General features: G+C 39.8%; 2 protein-coding genes across 2 annotated transcripts in view; both read right to left on the reverse strand.

Moving 5' to 3' along the window:
- The window catches only part of ints3 (integrator complex subunit 3), a gene marked incomplete in the record, with an annotated part of 51,440 nt that extends 48,857 nt beyond the window's left edge, over positions 1–2,583 (reverse strand). Inside the window, 1 exon segment of the mRNA XM_062964868.1 lies at positions 1,852–2,583. Coding sequence (XP_062820938.1) covers positions 1,852–1,947 — 96 coding nt within the window.
- Positions 2,584–7,854: 5,271 nt separating this feature from the next.
- Positions 7,855–17,409, reverse strand: part of npr1 (natriuretic peptide receptor 1) — a 44,069-nt gene continuing 34,514 nt past the window's right edge. Inside the window, exons 14-22 of the mRNA XM_062964911.1 lie at positions 15,879–16,034; positions 13,802–13,970; positions 13,579–13,725; positions 13,359–13,482; positions 13,207–13,275; positions 11,576–11,750; positions 11,275–11,373; positions 9,766–9,857; positions 7,855–8,262 (exon numbers count right to left, since the gene is read on the reverse strand). Coding sequence (XP_062820981.1) covers positions 8,200–8,262; positions 9,766–9,857; positions 11,275–11,373; positions 11,576–11,750; positions 13,207–13,275; positions 13,359–13,482; positions 13,579–13,725; positions 13,802–13,970; positions 15,879–16,034 — 1,094 coding nt within the window. The 3' untranslated portion in view covers positions 7,855–8,199. The remainder of the gene's footprint in view (positions 8,263–9,765; positions 9,858–11,274; positions 11,374–11,575; positions 11,751–13,206; positions 13,276–13,358; positions 13,483–13,578; positions 13,726–13,801; positions 13,971–15,878; positions 16,035–17,409) is intronic.

A 17,409-nucleotide genomic window follows, 5' to 3' on the forward strand; every position in this document is an offset into this window, starting at 1 on the left:
TATTTTCGGGGAAACACAGTATATTGTTACAGTAGAGTCTCACTTATCCAACACTCGCTTATCCAACGTTCTGGATTATCCAAGCCATTTTTGTAGTCAATGTTTTCAATATACCATGATATTTTGGTGCTAAATTCGTAAATACAGTAATAACAACATAACATTACTGTGTATTGAACTACTTTTTCTGTCTAATTTGTTGTATAATATAATGTTTTGGTGCTTAATTTGTAAAATCATAACCTAATTTGATGTTTAATAGGCTTTTCCTTCATCCCTCCTTATTATCCAAGATATTCGCTTATCCAATGTTCTGCTGGCCCGTTTATGTTGGATAAGTGAGACTCTACTGTCGTATTATTACTAGTTAAAGGTAAAGGTTTTCCCCTGACATTAAGTCCAGTTGTGACCGACTCTGGGGGCTGGTGCTCATCTCCATTTCTAAGCCGAAGAGCCGGCGTTGTCCATAGACATCTCCAAGTTCATGTGGCCATTGGCATGGCTGCATGGAGCACCGTTACCTTCCCACCGAAGCGGTACCTATTAATCTACTCACACTCTGAGGGTTGGTGCTCATCTCCATTTCTAAGCCGAAGAGCCAGCGTTGTCCATAGACATCTCCAAGTTCATGTGGCCATTGGCATGGCTGCATGGAGCACCGTTACCTTCCCACCGAAGCGGTACCTATTAATCTACTCACACTCTGGGGGTTGGTGCTCATCTCCATTTCTAAGCCGAAGAGCCGGCGTTGTCCGTAGACACCTCCAAGGTCATGTGGCACTGGCATGACTGCATGGAGCGCCGTTACCTTTCCACTGGAGCAGTACCTATTGATCTACTCACATTGGCATGTTTTCGAACCGCTAGGTTGGCAGAAGCTGGAGCTAACAGCGGCTGCTCATTTCGCTCCCGGGATTTGAACCTGGGACCTTTCGGTTTGCAAGTTCATCAGCTCAGTGCTTTAACACACTTCGCCACCAGGGCTCCTTAGTACAGTAGAGTCTCGCTTATCCAACGTTCTGGATTATCCAACGCATTTTTGTAGTCAATGTTTTCAATATATTGAAGGAGGGCTTAAGGAAAAGCCTATTAAACATCAGATTAGGTTATTTTACAAATGAAGCACCAAAACATCATGTTAGACAACAAATTTGGCAGAAAATGTAGTTCAATACGCAGTAATGCTATGTAGTAATTACTGTATTTACAAATTTAGCACCAAAATATCACGATATACTGAAAACATTGACTACAAAAATGTGTTGGATAATCCAGAACGTTGGATAAGCGAGTGTTGGGTAAGTGAGACTCTACTGTATTACTAAAGAGTGCGAAAAGTGGAGAATAAGACTGTTACCGTGTTTCCCCGAAAATAAGACAGTGTCTTATATTAATTTTTGCTCCCAAAGATGCACTAGGTCTTATTTTCAGGGGATGTCTTATTTTTCCATGAAGAAGAATTCACAGTTATTGTTGAATAAAAACATGAACATTTATTATATACTGTACAGTAGTTGTCATCACAAACCAGCATAACCAGACAAACTGTGAATCCTATCAGGAATTTCTTGTTACTACCATTATTTCCATGTACAACACTTATGGTATGTACATTTACCGATCCTGCATGCTCTGGTGGTCTGATTGTTGGGCATGCTTCCAAACAAAAACTTTGCTAGGTCTTACTTTCAGGGGAAGCCTTATATTTACCAATTCAGCAAAACCTCTACTAGGTCTTATTTTTTGGGGATGTCTTATTTTTGGGGAAACAGGGTATTACCAGGGAGGAAAGCGGCATATGTTGTTATTATTTTGATTACGAGTATGATTAGTTTCCCCCCTTGAACCTACCTCTTCTAACTCATCCTTGGCATCCAAACTGGTGTAGATCAGCAACTTGCCTCCTGTGGCCGGGGGGGCACCCCCTTTCCCCTTCTGCGTCTCCATGGCAACTTTCCTTTTTGGGGTGTGGGGAGCAAAGGCCCCCCTTTCCTTCCTAGGGAGCCCCAAACCCCACTGGATGGGATCTTTAGAGGAAGTGAAGACTTTAAAACCCTGGGAAAAAGGGTCGAAAACCAATGGGAAGGGGTCCAGAGGCCCTCTTAAAGAGCCCAGACCCACACCTTGCCCTTCTCAACCTTCAACATGAAGCCATTTGGGGGTCCTCTAAGGAAAACAAGGCGGGATTTTGCCTTTGAATGACTGGGATCCAATTGTAAGGGTAGACTGTGCTTGAGAAGTGAGGCTTGTCACTCTGCTGCCTGAGGGGCGGGGCCTAAAGAGGAAGGGGCTTCCAGGGGGCGTGGCTTGGGCCTTGAGGGGGCGTGGCTTGGGCCCCAGGGGGCGGGGCTTGTGCTGAGGAGAGCCGAAAAAGGCTTTTCTGAACGAGGAATTGAGGGCGGAAAGGGGTCTCCAGGCCGGTGGGGGGGCAGGGAGGGAGGGGGGAGCGCCCAGGCCGCCTCCTCGCCCCCCACCGCCGCCCACAACCGGAAGTGGCTTGCTGTGGGGGGAAAAAGGTGAGCGAGTTGTGCGAGCCAGGAGAGGGAAGAGCGGGCGCCGGAACCGGAAAAGCCCGCCTCAGGAGGCGCGGCCAATCAGAGCGCGGGGGCGGGACGTGAAGCGGCACGCAACAACCAATCAGCGTTGAAGGGGCGTGTCCTCTGTGAGCCGCACCATAGACTTAAAAAAACTTAAGAGTGACACATCGCTTTATGTTTTGGTCCTGCAAGCAATTCCGGGAAAGCTTCTAAAAAAATCTAGATTATATTTCCATTCTATATGTTTCTATTCCTTGTTAGCACCATTGGCCATAGAGGAATGTTTCAGTCTCACTTATCTCACTTATCTATAGATAGATATAGATATTATTGATATACAGTAGAGTTTCACTTATCTATAGATAGATATAGATATTATTAATATAGTGTCTCACTTATCTATAGATATAGATATTATTAATATAGAGTCTCACTTATCTATAGATATAGATATTATTAATATACAGTAGAGTCTCATCTATAGATATAGATATTATTTATATATAGTAGAGTCTCACTTATCTATAGATAAATATAGATATTATTAATATACAGTAGAGTCTCACTTATCTATAGATAGATATAGATATTATTAATATAGAGTCTCACTTATCTATAGATATAGATATTATTAATATACAGTAGAGTCTCATCTATAGATATAGATATTATTTATATATAGTAGAGTCTCACTTATCTATAGATAAATATAGATATTATTAATATACAGTAGAGTCTCACTTATCTATAGATAGATATAGATATTATTAATATAGAGTCTCACTTATCTATAGATATAGATATTATTAATATAGAGTCTCACTTATCTATAGATATATATAGATATTATTAATATACAGTAGAGTCTCACTTATCTATAGATAGGTATAGATATTATTAATATACAGTAGAGTCTCATCTATAGATAGATATTATTAATATACAGTAGAGTCTCACTTATCCAACATTTATCCAGTATTTATCGCTTCTATATATATACGTGTGTGTGTGTATATATATATATAGTATTTTATTTATCACCTCTATATATATGTGTGTGTGTATGTATATGTATGTGTGTGTATGTATATATATATATATATATATATAATATATATATATGGTATTTTATCATCTATATCTATATGTGTGGGGTATACACACACAGTAGAGTCTCACTTATCCAGCGTTCGGGATTATCCAACACATTTTTATAGTCAATGTTTTCAATGCATTGTGATATTTTGGTGCTAAATTCGTAAATACAGTAATTACTACATAACATTAATGTGTAATGAACTACGTTTTCTGCCAAATTTGTTGTATAACATGATGTTTTGGTGCTTAATTTGTAAAATCATAACCTAATTTAATGTTTAATAGGCTTCTCCTTAATCTCTCCTTATTATCCAACATATTCGCTTATCCAACGTTCTGCCATCCCGTTTATGTTGGATAAGTGAGACTCTACTATATGTTGGATAATAAGGAGGGATTAAGGAAAATTAGGTTATGATTTAAATATAGATAAATAAATGATTTAAATATGATTTAAATATAGATAGTATAGATATAGGGTAGATAGTATGTATAGATAATATAGATACAATATATAGATAGTATAGGTATAGGATAGATAGTATGCATAGATAGTATCGATATAGTAGAATGTATAGATAGTATAGATACAGTATATATATAGATAGATATATAGATATAGGATAGATAGATTGTATAGATTATATATTACAGTATATATATGTGTGTGTATAGATATAGGATGGATAGATAGTATGTATAGATAGTATAGATAGATATAGTATGTATAGATAGAATGTATAGATAGTATAGACAGATAGATAGTATGTATAGAAAGTATAGTTAGACATAGTATATATTCGGTAGATAGAATGTATAGATAGGATAGATACTACCATATATATAGATAGATAGATAATATGTATAGATAGTATAGATATAGTATAGATAGTATGTATGAATTAATGAAGAGATAGTATAGATAGATAATATATAGATAGTATGTATAGATAGTATAGATATCGTATGTATAAACAGAATGTATAGATAGTATAGACAGATAGATAGTATGTATACAAAGTATAGTTAGACATAGTATATATTTGGTAGATAGAATGTATAGATAGGATAGATACTACCATATATATAGATAGATAATATGTATAGATAGTATAGATATAGTATAGATAGTATGTATGTATGTATGAATGAATGAACATATAGTATAGATAGATTATATAGATAGTATGTATAGATAGTATAGATAGATATAGTATGTATAGATAGAATGTATAGATAGTATAGACAGATAGATAGTATGTATAGAAAGTATAGTTAGACATAGTATATATTTGGTAGATAGAATGTATAGATAGGATAGATACTACCATATATATAGATAGATAATATGTATAGATAGTATAGATATAGTATAGATAGTACGTATGAATGAATGAACAGATAGTATAGATATAGTATATAGATAGTATGTATAGATAGTATAGATATAGTATGTATAGATAGAATGTGTAGATAGTATAGACAGATAGTATGTATAGATAGTATAGTTAGATATAGTATATATATGGTAGATAGAGTTTATAGATAGGATAGATATTATATATAGATAAATAATATGTATAGATAGTATACATATAGTATAGATAGTATGTATGAATGAATGAAGAGATAGTATAGATAGATATAGTATATAGATAGTATGTATAGATAGTATAGATAGATATAGTATGTATAGATAGAATGTATAGATAGTATGTATAGAAAATATAGTTAGACATAGTATATATTTGGTAGATAGAATGTATAGATAGGATACTACCATATATATAGATAGATAATATGTATAGATATAGTATAGATAGTATGTATGTATGAATTAACAGATAGTATAGATAGTATAGACAGATAGATAGTATGTATAGAAAGTATAGTTAGATATAGTATATATACGGTAGATAGAATTTATAGATAGGATAGATATTATATATAAATAGATAATATGTATAGATAGTATACATATAGTATAGATAGTATGAATGAATGAACAGATAGTATAGATATAGTATATAGTTAGTATGTATAGATAGTATAGATATAGTATAGAATCGATAGATAGTATATGTAAAAATTATATAGAATAGATAGGTATTATATATGTAATCTATAGATAGATATAGATATTATTAATATATAGATAGTATATAGAACTACAACGCCCAGCATCCTCTCACATGGCACCATGGCAACCATAGTGGCATCAAACCACATTAATCCTGCAGTGTAGACACACCCAAAGACCGACAACATCAATTCCTTAAATAATAATAATAATAATAATTATTATTATTATTTTGCAAAGCCATCCTTTTCATTTCTGTCTCGCAGCCCTCGCTTCCTGATGCCGAGATGATCTGCGCCTGGCTCTTGATGTTTGTTTTGTTTTTTTTCTTCCCCTTCTATAAATGAAGGGAAATAAATTCAATGTGCGGCGCTAAGTAATACAATTGCGGAGGAAATGAAAGGCCCGTCCGGCTAATGAGCCTTTTTCCCTTCTGCGTCCGGCTTCGGCTGGGAGATTAAAAGGGAGACAAACGTCCCTGCTCTGGCTTGCATCCGCACCGCAGATTTAATCCAGTTTGACGCCACTTGGCTCGTGGCCGGGGAAAATCCTGGGAGTTGTTGTTTTGCAAAGCCCGGTCCATTCCGCCGACTCCGTTTACATAGTCAAATGTATTGCGCCAAATTGCTATGTGTGTGTGTGTGTAAAGAAATCCTTGCAAAGTTGGTTTGTAAAAGATCTCTGCAAAAGAGCTCAGCTTTTTGCAGAGGCAAGCCACGCCTCAAACAATGTATCAGTTTGCTGGCAGATGGCTGAGATTGTCAGTTAGGAATTTGAGCTTCAAGAGAGAGCACAGGAAAGTCAGGCTCTCTGGCTATGGTCAAGTAGCAGTTTGAATATGCTATGCTGTATATATTGAATGCTGATTGATTAGTTATTGATCTTATGCAACTACATGGACATTGTACGATTGCAGAACTGTTTTGTATTTCAACTCAACAAGCAAGAGTAAAGTTCCTTTGTTCTTTAAATTCCTCTGCCTGGTCTGAGTCTTTTGCACATGATGTTAACTGGACGCTGCTGGTTCCGCTATACACTCACCTGGTAATAGAATGGACATAGTTTGACCCCACCGCTTTGGCTCAAGTTTATGGAAGACTGGGATTTGTAGTTTTGCCAGTCCCAGGCTTCCCTAGCCTTCCTTTGGCTCCATAGCCATGAGCTGAAGCAGTTCCATCGTAATTTTGTCAATGTCTATTGTTTCCAAATGCCGGCTGAGACCTTTTGGCACGGCACCCAGTGTGCCCATCACCACCGGGACCACCTGCACTGGTTTCTGCCAGAGTCTTTGCAGTTCAATCTTGAGGTCCTGAGAGCGGCTGAGTTTTTCCTGTTGTTTTTCGTCACCTGGGATGGCGACATCCATGATCCAAACCTTTTTTTTTCCACAACTGTGATGTCTGGTGTGTTGTGTTCCAGAACTTTGTCAGTCTGGATTCCGAAGTCCCACAGTATCTTTGTGTGCTCATTCTCCAAGACTTTTGCATGTTTGTGATCCCACCAGTTCTTTGCTGCTGGGAGGTGGGACTTGAGACATACGTTCCAATGAATCCTTTGGGCCACATGGTTGTGCCTCTGTTTGTAGTCTGTCTGTGCGATTTTCTTACAGCAGCTGAGGAGATGATCCATGGTTTCGTCGGTTTCCTTGCACAGTCTGCATTTTGGGTCATCAGCTGATTTTTCGATCTTGGCCTTGATTGCCTTTGTTCTGATGGCTTGCTCCTGGGCTGCAAGGATCAGGCCTTCTGCCTCCTTCTTCAGGGTCCCATTCGTGAGCCAGAGCCAGGTCTTCTCCTTGTCAGCTTTTCCTTCAATTTTGTCAAGGAACTTTCCATGCAAGATTTTGTTGTGCCAGCTGTCATCTCTAGTTTGTAGTGCTGTTTTCTTGTACTGATTTTGCTCTAGTTTGTAGTGCGGTTTTCTTGTACTGGTTTTTTGTCTGCTGTACTTTGAGGAGTTTCTGATTTATTTATTTATTTATTTATTTATTATTCCTGCCTGGGGCAATCCTTTGTTAGGAGGCGTTAGCTGGCCCTGATCGACTCATCTACTGATTGACTCATGACTTTTGGACTGCCTTTCACCCAGAACCATGCATTTGTGTGTGTGTGTGTCTTTAAGATTCAGGGAAAGCACGAGGAGATATTTCCATTTTATTAGAAAATCTAAACCGTTGTAAGGACAAGTACGTAGGTATGGGGTATGAACGGGCAGGGAGGCCACACCGGGGTCCAGAAGATGACCAGTGTCCATGCCAAAGCCATTTCGGATGCCCAGTCCCGAGTTAGAAGGCAACCACTAAAAGTCCAGTCTTTGGAGCCCCCCAGATTTGCCGGGCAACTGATGTCTGTAGTGGTGGAAATGGGGTCCCCAAGATGGTACTGTGTTCGGGGTTCAGTCCTGGGGGCCTCAAGAACCTGAGAAGACGCCCTTCCGTTGGGAAAGCTGGGGGTTCGTCCGGGATAAACAAGACGCCCCGAATGGTCAGCCCCGAGTGCTGCTGACCCGTTCACCCAGCAGCCAGTAGGTCCGGAGTTTCCCTTTGCCCTGCCAAAAGGAGAAGGAGACAATGTTTTGCGGAAGGCATCACTGGGTTGCTGTGAGTTTTCCGGGCTGTATGCCTTCCATACAGCCCAGAACGTAGCCATTAGTGTTGTGCTTTTGAATGAAATTGCTGTTTGTTTTGTGTAGTTTCATTCGTGTCGTCTCATTTTCGTCATTTACATATTAGTAAGACCCATTGGCACTTCTCCCCCAGACTCAGCTTAGGGTCCCAGAGTAGCTATTGTTATTTATATATATATTAATATTATTAGTAAGACCCATTGTCACACATAAAATATCATGGGGAGGCACTTCTCCCCCAGACTCAGCTTAGGGTCCCAGAGTAGCTATTGTTATTTATATATATATTAATATTATTAGTAAGACCCATTGGCATACATAAAATATCATGGAGAGGCACTCCTCCCCCAGACTCAGCTTAGGGTCCCAGAGTAGCTATTAGTGTGTGTGTGTATATATATATATATATATGGCATGTCCGATCGATGAAAAAAAGTTTCAATTCTCGTTTCTAAGGTAGGGGGCGCTGGCGCTTCGATATAGAAAGTATTTCCAATTTTTTCACCCAAAAATTTCGGATATTTCCGAAAATTCGTAATGATTCTAAATGTTTCTAAAATGACAGACGCGCATGCGCAATCGCTACACACCGGGCTTGTATGGCAATCTTCCATGTGGACGCAGAGGACGTTAGCCCCCCACCTTTGCATCCATCGTGGAAGTTTCTGATTGGCCGGGGAGCGGCAGCCATGTTAGGCTGCGCTAAGCTCCCATTCAAGGTAGGTTGCAGAAACAATTTTTTAAAAATATTTTTAAAAATATATTAAAAAAATTTGGGGGGGGGGGGAATAACGAAACATTAAGAGACAATTAGAGAATGGGCCAACAATGGTTCGAATTACATTGCTGGTTGCACTGTGAGACAATGTCTCGGAATGCGTATCAAAAAGCGAGAACAATCCGAAATAATTCCGATATACGATTCAAAACGATTTTTTGGACATGTCTAATATATATATATATATATATCATTAGTAAGACCCATTGGCACACATAAAATATCATGGGGAGGCACTTCTCCCCCAGACTCAGCTTAGGGTCCCAGAGTCGTAATGTGTGTTTGTAGGACTGAGTAAACAACAAAACCACTGTACCAAATCACACCAAATTTGGCCACAAAAGACATAGTCATCGCATCTATGTCCTTCAAACAAAAAAACCTAGAAAAATAAAGTCCAAATTAGAGGACGAGAAAGAGCCGTTTTCAACCCTGGCTGCCGGTGAGAAGAATAGGCCCCGCCCCCTTTAAGCCCTGCCCACTTCGTCTCCTAGTACACATTGGATATAATGGGGAGACACTCCTCTCCCAGACCCAGCTTAGGGTCCAAGAATAACTGTTCTTATGGTTTCCTTTCCCCCCCCCTTTTGATGCTGAAACTAAGCATAATAAAGCAAAGTGCTGCTTCGACGTTTGTCCCCACTTACCTTCATCTCCACATCACCCCGGAGCTCCAATTCGAAGCATCCAAACTCCTCCAGAATGGACTTGGTGGCGCCCGACAAATGGATCTTCAGAGCTGGGAAGGTCCAGATGATTGTTAGCACCTTTGCACATGATTTCCTGCATTTGTTCTTATCTAATGCTCACCTTTTTGAAGCCAAATGTGTGGAGATTTGTAAAAGGACACCATGATGCAATGGGTTGACTGGAAAGACATGTGTCGACAGCTGATTGGCTGAACCAGCCAGGAGCCAGAATTCTGATTGGCTACTATCTCTAGCTTGCTGCTGAAACAGTTTTAACTGCCACTTTCACCTCGGAGAGTGATGAGAGCGCTGACTGGAAATAGTCAGGAAAGGAAATGGCTGCCAACTCTCCAAAGCCTGATTACAGTAGAGTCTCACTTATCCAACACTCGCTTATCCAATGTTCTGGATTATCCAACGCATTTTTGTAGTCAATGTTTTCAATACATCGTGATATTTTGGTGCTAAATTCGTAAATACAGTAATTACTACATAGCATGTTGGATAAGTGAGACTCTACTGTATCTATTTTTATTTCTGAAATTTCCCACCCTCGGCTTATACTGGAGTCAATGTTTTCCCAGTTTTTTTGTGCTAAAATTAGGTGCCTCGGCTTATATTCGGGTCGGCTTATACCTGAGTATATACAGTATACAGCAGTCTCTCTGATTCACACAGGGAACATAGGGAATAAATAGTCCCTTTAAACAGTCTTTAAATACAGTAGAGTCTCGCTTATCCAGCGTAAACGGGCCAGCAGAACGTTGGATAAGCGAATATGTTGGATAATAAGGAGAGATTAAGGAAAAGCCTATTAAACATTAAATTAGGTTATGATTTTACAAATTAAGCACCAAAACATCATGTTAGACAACAAATTTGATAGAAAAAGTAGTTCAATACGCAGTAATGCCATGTAGTAATTACTGTATTTACGAATTTAGCACCGAAATATCACAATGTATTGAAAACATTGACTACAAAAATGCGTTGGATAATCCAGAACGTTGGATAAGTGAGACTCTACTGTAATAATTACTACATAGCATTACTGCGCATGGAACTACTTTTTCTGTCAAATTTGTTGTATAATATGATGTTTTGGTGCTTAATTTGTATAACGATTACCTAATTGGATAAGTGAGACTCTCCTGTACCATATATACTTGAGTATAAGCCGACCTGAATATAAGCCCACCAGGACCCTCAGTATAAGCCGAAGAGGTTTATTTCAGTCCTAAAAAAGGGCTGAAAAACTAGGCTTATACTCGAGTATATACAGTATGTTGTTGCCCTGTTTGATCTTTTGATTGAAGTAAAGATACTGTTACTTCAGTTCAAAAGATCAAACAGGGCAACAACATATACAGCATTCTCTATGAATTCACACAGAGAACATAGTAAAGATGCTTTTACTTGTTACACAAGCCTGAGTGAGACTTTATTATATTGCAGGGTATATCTGACCTTCTCCGTTGGACTCCATGCGCGAGGCTGTGTTGACCGTGTCCCCAAAGAGGCAATAGCGAGGCATCTTCAGGCCCACAACACCTGCGCAGACTGGACCTTGGGGAGGAGAACATGGAAAGATGTAAGACCAAGCTATTGACCCAGGTTGGGCCAGGTATTGCTGCAAATTGCAATTTGACGTGAAACCTGGACAACTAGAGCTGCCCTGTTTCCTCCAAGATGGCTTTCAGCAGCGTCAACCTCTTCTCCTCTCTCCCAAACGTTCCTCCCCACATCCAAGGTCATTCCAAGGTCTCACCGCTGTGAATCCCGATCCGGAGTTTGAGTTGCTGATCGGGCCGGTGGTGGATTTTGAAGTTACGGACAGCCTCCAGGAGTGCCAAGGACATGCGGGACACCTCGCGAGCGTGCAACCGGCCGTTGCGAACCGGCAGGCCCGACACCACCATGTAGGCATCTCCAATGGTTTCTACCTAGAGAAGGATGATGGGACAGAGGTGGACATACTGTGGAGTGGGTTAGAACCATTCATGACTATCATCCTGGACGTCTCATCTTGTAGATGTCATGAAGGCATCCATGACACAACCCAAAGATCTTCCCTGTCAACCAAGCCATGGACTTCCCATCTTGTAGACATCATGAAGGCATCCACAACCCAACCTACAGATCTTCCCTGTCAACCAAGCCATCAGCTTCTCGCCTTGTAAACATTGAGATTATCTATGATGGTATCCATAACCCAACTTCTACATTTTCCCTCTCAACCTTCCTTTGACAACCAAGCCATGGGCTTCCCATCTTCTAGGTAATGAAATTATCTATGGGTGGTATCCACAACCCAACCTATAGATCTTCCCAAACCATGGACTTCTCACGTAAACATTGAAGTTATCTATGGTGGCATCCATGATCCAACCTATTGAACTTCCCTGTCAACCAAACAATCGACTTCTCACCTTGTAAACATTGTGTTTATCTATGAAGGCATCCATGACCCAACCTACAGATCTTCCCTGTTGACCAAGCCATGGACGTCTCACCTTGTAAACATTGAGGTTATCTCTGATGACATCCATAACCCAACTTCTAGATTTTCCCTCTCAACCTTCCTTTGCCAACCAAGCCATCAGCTTCTCGCCTTGTAAACATTGAGATTATCTATGATGGCATCCATAACCCAACTTCTAGACTTTCCCTCTCAACCTTCCTTTGCCAACCAAGCCAACAGCTTCTCGCCTTGTAAACATTGAGATTATCTATGATGGCATCCATAACCCAACTTCTAGACTTTCCCTCTCAACCTTCCTTTGCCAACCAAGCCAACAGCTTCTCGCCTTGTAAACATTGAGATTATCTATGATGGCATCCATAACCCAACTTCTAGACTTTCCCTCTCAACCTTCCTTTGCCAACCAAGCCATCAGCTTCTCGCCTTGTAAACATTGAGATTATCTATGATGGCATCCATAACCCAACTTCTAGACTTTCCCTCTCAACCTTCCTTTGCCAACCAAGCCAACAGCTTCTCGCCTTGTAAACATTGAGATTATCTATGATGGCATCCATAACCCACAACTTCTAGATTTTCCCTCTCAACCTCCCTTTGCCAACCAAGCCAACAGCTTCTCGCCTTGTAAACATTGAGATTATCTATGATGGCATCCATAACCCAACTTCTAGACTTTCCCTCTCAACCTTCCTTTGCCAACCAAGCCAACAGCTTCTCGCCTTGTAAACATTGAGATTATCTATGATGGCATCCATAACCCAACTTCTAGACTTTCCCTCTCAACCTTCCTTTGCCAACCAAGCCAACAGCTTCTCGCCTTGTAAACATTGAGATTATCTATGATGGCATCCATAACCCACAACTTCTAGATTTTCCCTCTCAACCTCCCTTTGCTAACCAGGACATTGACTTCTCACCTTGTAGACATCGAAGTTATCTATGATGGCATCAAAGCAGGTATAGAGGTCATTGAGAAGAGCCACCACCTGAAACAAGATCATCCCAAGAAGTTCAGTATGAAGTCCTCTGGGCTTTGGCATCCAGGCTGACCCACCCGCACCCCACTTGCCTGCATGGGGGTGCTCTCTGCCGACAAGGCGGTGAACCCCACGATGTCACTGAAGTATATGGTGACACTGTCAAAGGCCTCCGCTTCGACGGTCTCGCCTCGTTTCAACTGCTCGGCCACCGAGCTGGAAGCAAAGAGAGGAACGTGTATGACTTTGGACATATGCCCACCAGGAAAGTTCGGAGACACCATGCATGGTCTTCTTCTGGAGCCTACTCACTGGGGAAGGATCTGGTAAAGCAGGACCTCGGCCTTGCGCTTCTCCTCCAGGTAGGCCTGCGTCCGCTCCTCCACCAGCTCCTCCAGGTTGTTGGCGTACTGCTCCATGCGCGAGAGCAAGGTGTCCAGGAGGTTGCAGCTGTTGTCCCTGCCGGGTAGACATTCAACCAGTTGAAGACACCAACGCGGGGGATATCCCACCCATTTCAAAGCTGGAGGCACACCTGTTGAACTTCCGCAGCATGGCCTTGATGTGGTGGAAGTCGGGGCGCTCCTGGGGGTCTTCGGCCCAACAGCGCTGCATCAAGAGGACCACGTCCTCCAGGTTCGGGGGGAGGTTGGCCGAGGGGCGGAAAGGCGGGCGCTCGCCCCTCGTCACGCGGTCGATGATCTCTGGAAGCCACGAAAAGGGCGAGAGGAAAGGCAGGTTGAATCACCAAAGCTGGGAAAGGGGACATTTGGCGGAATTATATCATCTCCCCAAAGAAGGTGGCTGGATGGCCATCTGTTGGGGTGCTTTGATTGTGCTTGTCCTGCATGACAGAAGGGGTTGGACTAGATGGCCCATGTGGTCTCTTCTAACTCAATGACTTTAAGGGACAACCGTATGCCTATTATTATTATTATTATTATTATTATTATTATTATTATTATTATTATTATTATATATTATTATTATAATATTATAATATTATTATTATAATATATTATTATTATTATTATTATTATTATTATTATTATTATTATTATATCCTGCTTTATCTCTTCAGAAGGAGACTCAAAGTGGAAATTACATTATTATTATTATTATTATTATTATTATTATTATTATTATTATTGTATTTATTATATTTATTTATACTCCACTTTATCACTCCCAAAAGAGACTAAAACCAGAAATTATTGTTATTATATTAATTTATACCCTGCTTTATCTCTCCCGAAGGAGACTCAAAGTGGAAATTACATTATTATTATTATTATTATTATTATTATTATTATTATTGTTGTATTTATTATATTTATTTATACTCCACTTTATCACTCCCAAAAGAGACTAAAACCAGAAATTATTATTATTATATTAATTTATACCCTGCTTTATCTCTCCCGAAGGAGACTCAAAGTGGAAATTATTATTATTATTATTATTATTGACACAACGACGTTGTATGACACAGCAAACAAGATAGACATGCTGGATTTCGTTTCACAAAACCACAAGTCGAACACTTCCCAAGTGTCTTTGACTGTGTGATGTATTTTCGGATGATGCGCGCAGATCCCAGTAGGGTGGCCTTTTGCAGTTGGCAGATCGTAATATTATTATTATTATTATTATTATTATTATTATTATTATTATTATACCACGCTTCATCTCTCCCAAAGGAGACTCAAAGGGGAAATATTATTATTATTATTATTATTATTATTATTATTATTATTATTATTATTATATTTATACCACGCTTCATCTCTCCCAAAGGAGACTCAAAGGGGAAATATTATTATTATTATTATTATTATTATTATTATTATTATTATTATTATAATATTTATACCACGCTTCATCTCTCCCAAAGGAGACTCAAAGGGGAAATATTATTATTATTATTATTATTATTATTATTATTATTATTATTATTATTATATTTATACCACGCTTCATCTCTCCCAAAGGAGACTCAAAGGGGAAATATTATTATTATTATTATTATATTTATACCACGCTTCATCCCTCCCAAAGGAGACTCAAAGGGGAAATATTATTATTATTATTATTATTATTATTATTATTATTATTATTATTATTATTATATTTATACCACGCTTCATCTCTCCCAAAGGAGACTCAAAGGGGAAATATTATTATTATTATTATTATTATTATTATTATTATTATTATTATTATTATTATATTTATACCACGCTCCATCTCTCCCAAAGGAGACTCAAAGGGGAATTATTATTATTATTATTATTATTATTATTATTATTATTTTGATTTATACCCCGCTTGATCTCCTGCAATGCACTTAGGTCATCTTGGCCTTTGCTGGGCACTATGCAACTCTGTGTGCCTGTTCCCTTTGCCCATCATCCTTTGCCCCAGAGGCTGATGGGAGTTGAAGTCCAGGTGGTCCATTTTGGTTTCTCAAATGCCGGATGTGTTAAAAGAGGGTGAGAAAGTCACCGATTCCCCATCTTATGGATGCAGACTGGGTCCAGTTGCCAATGAGTTTGAAAACGTTTACTTCGCTTTTGTTGTTGTTGTTGTTGTTGTCTCCACTTGTTTCTCACCTTTGGGGCTGAGGTCCATGTCTTCCACGAAGAAGACGCTGTTCCGCAAGGCAATTTCTTGCAAGATGATTCCAAAGCTGTAGACGTCACCTTTCGGGGTTCCCGCCGGTGGAGGCATCGCCATGCGCAGGAGCTCGGGAGCCGTCCACAGTTTCTCTATGGAAGATCGAAAAGCTGGGGTCACTCAACGCATACCGTATATATACTCGAGTATAAGCTGACCCGAATCTAAGCCGAGGTACCTAATTTTACCACCAAAAAACTGGGATAACTTATTGACTCGAGTATAAGCCGAGGATGGGAAATTATTTATTTACTTATTTATTTATTTGCAGCATTTATATTCCGCGGATCACATTACACACATCAGGCAAACATTCAATGCCTGATGAAAAACAGGCTGGTTCATCAAATGCTCTGCTATGGCTGATTTCTCTGGTTGAATTAGTCTGCAGTGCCTTTCATGTTCTTTGACTCTTGTTTGGGCAAAGCTGCGTTTGGTGGTCCCTATGTAGACTTGTCCACAGCTGCATGGTATCCGGTAGACTCCTGCAGAAGAGAGAGGATCCCTCTTGTCCTTCGCTGACCGTAGCATTTGTTGGAGTGGCCATGGGAAGCCCTCTCAGCCCAGTAGTAGCAAATTTCTATATGGAATACTTTGAAAAACAGGCCCTAGAAACAGCACCAAAAAAGCCAACTGTTTGGTTCAGATACGTAGATGACACCTTGACAATTTGGAGCCATGGAGAGGAAGAACTCAGCAAGTTCCTGGACCATCTTAACAGCATCCACCCAAACATCCAATTCACCATGGAAAAAGAAAAGGAAGGAAAACTGCCATTTCTAGATGTTCTGGTCATCCGCAAACCCAATCAACAATTGGGCCACACAGTTTACAGAAAACCTACGCACACAGATAGATACCTTCATAAAATGGACACAGAATACTATTTGAGAACACAAAAATGCTGGACCATTCTAACAACTATCATGTCAGACTACACAGAGAAGCCATTGAAATCCACAAGCATGTGGACAACTTCAACAGAAAGGAAGAAACCATGAAAATGAACAAAATCTGGCTACCAGTATTAAAAAACTCAAAAATCAGAACAGTAAATAAAAAGCAATACTCTGAAAACAGAGGATTTCCAGACATGAATCAACCAAGGGCAGTTAACGACTCTAAACAAAGGATGCCCCAGAGGCAGGAAGAAGACAGCAGATAAGCTTTTCAATGCTAATTAAAGTGATTAACTACGCAACATTCACACTGACCTCTCTCACCCTAGACTTTCCACAGATATATATTAACCTCTTTGCTTAGTTTTCTCCATACCTCACAACCTCTGAGGATGCCTGCCATAGATGTGGGCGAAACGTCAGGAGAGAATGCTTCTGGAACATGGCCACACAGCCCGAAAGACATACAACAACCCTGTGATCCCGGCCATGAAAGCCTTCGACAACACATTCAATGCCTTTTTAACATAGGACAAAGACAAACAACAAACATAAGCTCCGAGCGGGC

This window comes from Anolis carolinensis, unplaced genomic scaffold (genome assembly GCF_035594765.1).
Source record: "Anolis carolinensis isolate JA03-04 unplaced genomic scaffold, rAnoCar3.1.pri scaffold_14, whole genome shotgun sequence".
Lineage (NCBI taxonomy): Eukaryota > Metazoa > Chordata > Lepidosauria > Squamata > Dactyloidae > Anolis > Anolis carolinensis.